Below are 8,039 nucleotides of genomic sequence, written 5' to 3' on the forward strand. Positions count from 1 at the left end.
TTTAGGATCCTGGAACTCCCTTTGCAAAATCCCTGGGGGGTTTCCCAGGAGGGCAACTATAGGGAAGGCCAGAGTGGTGATCTGGCTCTACCTCATTTGCTTCTCATGCTTGGGCAGAAATGACTGAACCTTGCTGGCTCCCAGATGTCTCGCGTGGAGGTCTCCCTCCTGGTGCTGTGTGGCTGAAATGAAATGCAGCAGCCGTCCAGAGTGGGCCGTCCATAAATATTTGTTTGCTTCCCTTTTCTCACGTATGTATCTAGCAGTTTATAAGTTTATAAAACACTCCATACTTTCTGCCAAGTGGGTCTCATGATCCTATTGTGAAATCACATTTCTAGGCAGAACACAAAGCCAGGGAGGCAGATGTGGGCAGAATGAGGGGCGGGCTAGCTAAGAAGCCAGGTTGTTTGATTCACAATCTTCTGTCTCTTCCTCCATGGGGAGGGATAGTGAAAGGCAGGGTATGTGACTTTAGTGCTTTTCCTGGACAGTGTTAGGGAGTCTGTTACTAGGTCAGGGCTCAACCTCCACCCCTTCTGTGTTTAGTTCTGGCATCCTGGACTATCACCTAGCCACTCCGCAGCCCCCTTTCCTCACCCCTAAATCAGTGCAGACGTAACTAACAGTCGTTTCTCACCAGCTTATTCCAGACACTCCGCTAAGTGTGGTTTGTCGATGGTGTCATTTAGTCTTTCAGCACACACACAAATGGTGAGAACTGGTCATTTGCTGATTATTTGTACCCGAGCATGGGTTTCCCTGAGTACCCCATATTGTCTCCAAGATGGCTGCGGTGATTAAATGAGATGAAGATGCAAACACTCCCCAAATGTAAAGCACGATTCTCACCATCTGGCTTCATGACCTATCAAAACCCATGACCTATCCGAAATGTTTTCTTTGTAGGGTGCTCTAGCTGTCGATTATGTACGTTACTCAGTTCCGTTCAATAGTGTTTCCCCTGCAGAAATAGAAGTCTCTCAAAATCAAAGTGTAACAATTGTTTTGTCTATGGAAAGAACAGAAATAATTTTGAATTAAAAAAAAAAAAAAAGGATGCATTCTGTGTCCTTCAGTGGTTATCCTTAGCTGACTTTCCACCCATAATTAGGTTGAAATGAAGCCTTCTCCAATTAGGATCTGTCCTTAGCAAATGTCTTAGGGGCTGGAGAGAGCCCGGCGGTTAACAGCACATGCAGAGAACATCTTGCGAAGGATCCAGTTCACAACCGTTGGTAACTCCGGCTCCAGGAGATCCAATGCCTTCTGCCCTCCAAGGGCTCCTGGACACGGTCACACACACCCCTCCCCCGTGCATATTCCAATAATTAAAAAAACAAAAATAATTATTAAAAAAGAAACAGCCGAGGGTATGCACTGGGTAGTGCGTCCAGCCCATGCCACTCTTGGGGTTCCTAGAACAGCTGCCCTTGAGGGGAGAGAAGAGTGTTGAGAACACAGGGGTGTTAGGGAAGACTGTGTTCTTTTGGGTGAGAAAGGATGCTGATTTTCCAGCAGAAAGGAGAACCAGAAAACTCTAGGGGTCTGCCTTTGCCTTCCTTCCCAGCATTTGGGATAAGTCCTGGGCCACCCTCCTTCCTGGAGGTCATCTTAACTGCTCACACTAGCCCACACATTCTGGATTCTTGTTTCCCTTGGGGAAAGATTGCCGCTTTGTAGACTGTTTTTTCTTCACATCTTGGGGGAAGAGGAGAGTTGGAGTTCTCAGGAATTTGGTTGCTGGAGCTGTAAGAAGACAAAAGCAGAGATGACACAAGATGGGTGGCATCTTTAAAGTCTCAGAGCAAGGGCCGGTGAGATGGTTCAATGGGTGAAGATGCTGAACCTAATGACCCGAGTTTGTTCCTCAGGAGCCAACTGATGGAAGGAGAAAACTGACCCCCCCCCCCAACAGGGTACTTTCTGACTTCTGTGAGTACATACCCACAGGCATAAACACACACATGCTAACCAACTAACCAACCAACCAACCAACTAACCAACCAATTAACTAAGCAACTACCTACCTACCTATCTACTTACCTACCTGACTGACTGACGGCAATAAAAAAGTTTCAGGACAAGTATTCTCCCTAAATACAAAAGGGACATCTGGGACCTTTCCTCTGGTCTTCTCTACTTTGCCTCTTTTGCTCTAAGCTAAACCTAAGCTCTGCTTCATTTTGTTTGTAGCAGTTACTGAGACTTTGCTCCTGAGCCCTCCAGGTTCAGTAGATGGCGACAAAGGCACACAGAGGCTACGAGGCAGTCTGGGGCTGACTTAGGCCACTGTCTCTAGCCCTCTCCTCCTCACACCTGCCAGTCTACAGTTATACTGGAATTGGATATTTAGTAAATGGTGCGTCTGAGCAATAGAGAGTGGAAAGATGAATTTTGTTAAAGGTATTTAAAATGATCGTACACCACAGTTTACAGCAACATTAAAAAACAAACAAAACAAAACAAAACAAAAAAACACAGACGAACTAAAGAGTGGTCTTTTAAATAGATAGAGTGAAAGGAAAAACAGAAAGAAAATGGAATATTACCAAATCTTTCCTGTGATAAGAACTGTTTAATGGGAGTTGGGGATTTAGCTAAGTGGTAGAGTGTTTGCCTAGCAAGTGCAGGGCCCTGGGTTCAGTCCTCAGTTCTGGGGTTCGGGGGTAAGGGATTGTTTAATGCTTGGAAGCAAAGAAAAGGTCAACAGAAATGATTACATAAACTCTAAAGCTGGGCGGTGGTGGTGCACACCTGTAATCCCAGCACTCGGGAGGCAGAGGCAGGCGGATCTCTGTGAGGTCGAGGCCAGCCTGGTCTACAGAGCTAGCTAGTCCAGGACAGGCACCAAAGCTACAGAGAAACCCTGTCTTGAAAAACCAAACCAAACCAAACCAAACCAAACCAAACCAAACCAAACCAAACCAAACAATATAAAACAAAACACAAAACAAAACAAAAAAATCACCTCTAAAATTCCTGTACACCTAAAACAAGGACAACCAAGTGGAAGGATGATCTCCAGAGTAGGGGAGAAGACACAACGCGGTGGCGGCAGGAGCTCCCCCAAGCTGGTTGAAGAGACGCTCCTAGGGACTGGGATGTAGCTAAGTGGTTGAGACGTTGCTTAGCACAGGTGAGGCCTGGGTTGAGTCTCAGCACCGTAGAGGATGAAAGACAACCTCCAGACTAAAACAACCAAACACTCTCGGAGCTGGGCATGCTGCTACACCCACGCGATCCCGGTTTGGTGGAGGCTGAGGCAGGAGGAATGCCCAGAACTTGAGGCAATTTGAGCTACATACTAAGACTCGGCATCAAAAAACAAACAAACAGACCCAACAACCTAAATGGAGGCTCTTGCTTGTAATTCTAGGATTTGGGAGGTGGCAATTACAGGATCAGGAATTCAACATTTTGACCCCAAGCACAGTAGGCTTGAGGCCAGGGTGGGTTACATGAAACCCATTCTCAAAATACTGGCTCCTACCCCCTCACAACAAAGCCCAAACCAAAACAGATCAAATAAATAAAAATTCAGAAGGAACCCATTGTGATGCTCAGTAAGTTAACCAACAGAGAACACTTACAGAGATACTTGGTGAGGAAATCAAGAGATAGCCCTCTCAATAAAATGTATAATTTATTAATGACTAGGGAACGAAAACCATTTATTTTGCCCCCTGAACATAACAACAACATCTTTTGTTGTTGAGACAGAGTCTCACTATGTAGTTCTGGCTGTCCTGGAACTCACTATGTAGATCAGGCTGGATTCAAACTCACAAAAACCCTCCTGCCTCTGTCTCCCACGGGCTGGGATTAAAGGCTTGAACCACTCTGCTTCTTCACAGTGCTCTAAAGAATGAGAATACCCAAAGCTGGTAAGAGTAATTCAGCAAGGCTTGCTTATTTATTTATCCTTTGTTGTGCTGAGGACCCAGGTCCTTGCAAATGCTAGGCAGGTGCTCTGTTACAGAGCTACATCCTCAGCCTGCGAGAGGTCCTTCTCCTGCATACACTAATACTTTATTGGGGGGCAGCATGGCATCTTGTAATGTTGGTATGTGTATTAAAAGATTTTTAAAAAGAGGTTGGCGAGAGGGCTCAGTGGTTTAGAGGACCTGAGATCAATTCCCAGAACTGACAGTGGGCAGATCACAACTGCCTGTAACTCCATCTCTAGAGGATCTGACGTCCTCTTCTGGCCTCCTCAGGCTCCTGTACACACGTAGTACACGCACATGCTCACACACACACAAATGAAAATAAAAACAAATTTTTTCTTTTCTTCCTTCCTTCCTTTTCTTTCTTTCTTTTTTATTATTTATTTTTTTAGACTTAAAAGTGTTTAGGCGGGCTGGAGAAATGGCTGGGTAGTTAAGATCTTGCACTTGTTGCTTTCCCAGAGGATCCAGGTTTGGTTTCCAGTACCCACATGGTGGCTTATAACCATCCATCACTCTGGTTCCAGGGGATCTGATGCTCTCTTCTGGCCTATGAGGGCATTCATACATGTGTCTCATACATACACACAGACACCAAGAAAATAAAATAAGCCTTAAAAAAAGGTTAAAGCAGGCACAGTGGCACATGCCTTTAATTCCTGCACTCGGGAGGCAGAGGCAGGCAGATCTCTGAGTTTGAGGCCAGCCTGGTCTACAAAGTGAGTTCCAGGATAGACAGGGCTACACAGAGAAACTGTTTAAAAAAGCCAAAAAAACAAAAGTTTAGCTTTCAAGGCCCAATAATTTGTATCTGGGAACATATCACAATAGAATGATTCTTTTAGAAAAGCTATCTGCCTAAGGACATTTCAACATTAATTTAAAATCAATATATGAGAAAATCTGCTGAGAACATAAAATAATATTTTGAAATGGAAATAAGCTAAAAAAATCAACAGAGAAACAATTGCACCTATGTTGGTTGTATCCACTTGATGGATTGTCAATGCGTATACTTTAAATGATGATTATAAACACTAGAAAATGACAGAGCTGGAACAGAAGCGTCTCTGGTGAAGGATGATTTTGCCTTTTTTGTTTTGTTTTGTTTTTTGTTTTTTGAGACAGGATTTCTCTGTGTAGTTTTGGTGCCTGTCCTGGATCTCGCTCTGTAGACCAGGCTGGCCTCAAACTCACAGAGATCTGCCTACTTCTGTCTCCCAAGTGCTGGGATTAAAGGCGTGCACCACCACCGCCCAGTGATTTCCTCCATTTTAAAAGAATAAACAGATTTTTTCAGAATTAGAGTTGCTTTTTTTTTTTCTTTCTGTAGTCTCCAAAGAGTTTGTGTGTGAGTGTGTGAGTGTGGGTGTTCATGCACACAAGTGCTCACTAGTGTGCATGTGTATATGAAAACAAGGGAGAAAAGAAGAGCCAGGGAGTGAGAAGTTGTTCAGAGTTGAATGGAACTACCAGAAAAACCCAGGACAGGATCTTGGAATGTTCGCTGTGTCAGAATGGGGAGACTGGAAGCAGACCATCCCTGCCATCTGTGAATTGACAATCTGGCAGCTAAAGGAGATTATGTGCAGGAGATTATGCTATGCATTGTAATCTCAGAGAAGGATGTCTAAGTGAAGGCCTTCTGGGAGAAGTAAGTATTAAAAACGCAGACCTTTGGTGTAGACTCCATTAAGATGGAGGGGACATGATGCAGGTCCTGATTGGAAGTGCTGCGTGGGTCTGCCCTTCCCACGGCTATCCCTTGTTGATTCCAGGGCTCAGGATGCTGCCGCCGCTGCTGCTGCTGCTGCTGTTAGTCCTGCCCAACCATGCTGAGGTTACCACAGCTGAAGAGCCAGGAGTCCTGATCCCGCCACCCAAGGAAACTTGTGCAGGTTGGATGGCAGGCATCCCAGGACATCCTGGCCACAATGGGACACCAGGCCGTGATGGCAGAGATGGCACTCCTGGCGAGAAGGGTGAGAAAGGAGACCCAGGTACGAAGGGTCTTGGGCAGGTGGGGGGTGGTTCTTTGCAGGGTATGTGATACCAGTTGTTAAGGCCTGGACAGAAGAAGGAAAATCTTGTTTTATGTGGATCATAAGCATCCTGGGGCTTGAGTTGTCCTCTTTGAGAGAGTCAAGGTGGTACCTACTGAGGTATCCATGACTTCCCTCTATCTGCCTCTCTTTCCCTCTGCCTACCCTTGTCCATATTCCCAATGTATTCCTATTCTTTCCCCCTTAACTCTTGTTCTACTTGTTGGCATTCACCTGGACTTTTAGTGCACTCCTGGAACACTCTAGCTTTTAGAGAACACTTGGCTTAGTTGAGAAGACAAGTATAATGGACAAGACTCTGGGCAGTGGTTACAAGGACACAGTGTCTTCCAACATGCAACCTGCCGGTCTGAACACGTGCACATGCTGAAGGCATGGGATACAGGAAAAGCGCAATCAGCGAGGATGCAGATCAATGATCCGGCTGTGCTGAGGAGGCGGGGCTTGAGCCACACCTCCAAGCGTGGCTCGGGAGAGCAGAGGAGGGAGGGCTTCGGGACAGAGGGCAGCACAGTGGTTGCTTAGCCCATGCACAAAGGGCTTGTAGTGCACATGAACTGTGGCGGATACTTACAGGAGATACATTTCTGGAAACCTGCTGGGCTATAGGGGACATGGAAAGGTATGAGATGAAGGAATGAATACACGAATGAGTAAATGGATATTTCACCATCAGAACGTGACCCCAACTGACTCCTACGAACTCAGAGCCTCTACCAGGCCAACTCATTCATGTGTCAAGCAAAAAGTAAATGAACCAGGATGTATTATCTAGCGTGAACGTTCTAAATATTAATCAGTTTGCTCTCTCACCTTTTCATTCACTCATAACTATTAAAAATAAGGTTGGAGGGCTGGAGAGATGGCTCAGAGGTTAAGAGCACTACTGTTCTTCCAGAGGTCCTGAGTTCAATTCCCAGCAACCACATGGTGGCTCACAACCATCTGTAATGAGATCTGGTGCCCTCTTCTGTATATATAATAAATAAATAAATACATCTTTTAAAAAAATAAGGTTGGAGATAAACTCATGGGAGTCCATCGGGCTGTAGAGGGTGTGGGAAGTGGAGATGGCATCCTTCTGTGTCCTGTCAAACGGATTGTGTGGGTGGAGGCCCTGGAACCAGCCTGGGCAGCCCTGTTCCCAGCAGTCACAGAGCTCTTCTCACTTTCCAGGTCTCTTGGGCCCTAAGGGGGAGACAGGAGATGTCGGAGTGACTGGAGCTGAGGGGCCCCGAGGCTTTCCCGGAATCCCCGGCAGGAAAGGAGAGCCTGGAGAAGGTGCTTATGTGTATCGCTCAGCGTTCAGCGTGGGGCTGGAGACCGGAGTCACTGTCCCCAATGTTCCCATCCGCTTTACTAAGATCTTCTACAACCAACAGAACCATTACGACAGTACCACAGGGAAATTCTACTGCAACATTCCTGGGGTCTACTATTTCTCCTACCATATCACAGTGTACATGAAAGACGTGAAGGTGAGTCTCTTCAAGAAGGACAAGGCTGTTCTCTTCACCTATGACCAGTATCAGGAGAAGAACGTGGATCAGGCCTCTGGCTCTGTGCTCCTCCATCTGGAGGTGGGCGACCAAGTCTGGCTCCAGGTGTATGGCGATGGGACTCATAGCGGACTCTATGCAGATAATGTCAATGATTGTACCTTCACAGGCTTCCTTCTGTACCATGACACCAACTGATTGTAACTAACTCAGAGCTTCCCATAGCCTAAGCACCCCAAGAATCAAATAACAGCTCACAAGCTTCCAGCATAGTTTGAAAGATTGATTTTATTGTTTAGTTTGAGGGTTCTGAATATTATCCACACATGTATTCATTCATTCATGAAATAACTTCATAAAAAAATCTTTTCTGGGCTCCTAGTCCAGAAAAAGAAACATTCCTTGGTCTTCACAACTCTTCCATGGTAGCAATGATAGAATGAAAATAACTTTTAAGGGAGGAGGAGTTTCACCACACTCTCACTGACTACAAGGAAGTAGAGAATGCTATTTTGTGTCCACTGTCT

The 8,039-nt window shown here is 45.7% G+C and overlaps 1 protein-coding gene across 1 annotated transcript; it reads left to right on the forward strand.

Annotated features, from left to right (window-relative positions):
• The first annotated feature begins 5,658 nt into the window (after positions 1 to 5,658).
• On the forward strand, positions 5,659 to 7,710 carry Adipoq (adiponectin, C1Q and collagen domain containing). Its single transcript, XM_036204077.1, has 2 exons — positions 5,659 to 5,950; positions 7,190 to 7,710. The coding sequence occupies exons 1-2, from the start codon at positions 5,659 to 5,661 to the stop codon at positions 7,708 to 7,710; spliced, it is 813 nt and encodes a 270-aa protein (XP_036059970.1).
• Positions 7,711 to 8,039: the final 329 nt, after the last annotated feature.

Source organism: Onychomys torridus, chromosome 12 (assembly GCF_903995425.1).
Source record: "Onychomys torridus chromosome 12, mOncTor1.1, whole genome shotgun sequence".
NCBI lineage: Eukaryota > Metazoa > Chordata > Mammalia > Rodentia > Cricetidae > Onychomys > Onychomys torridus.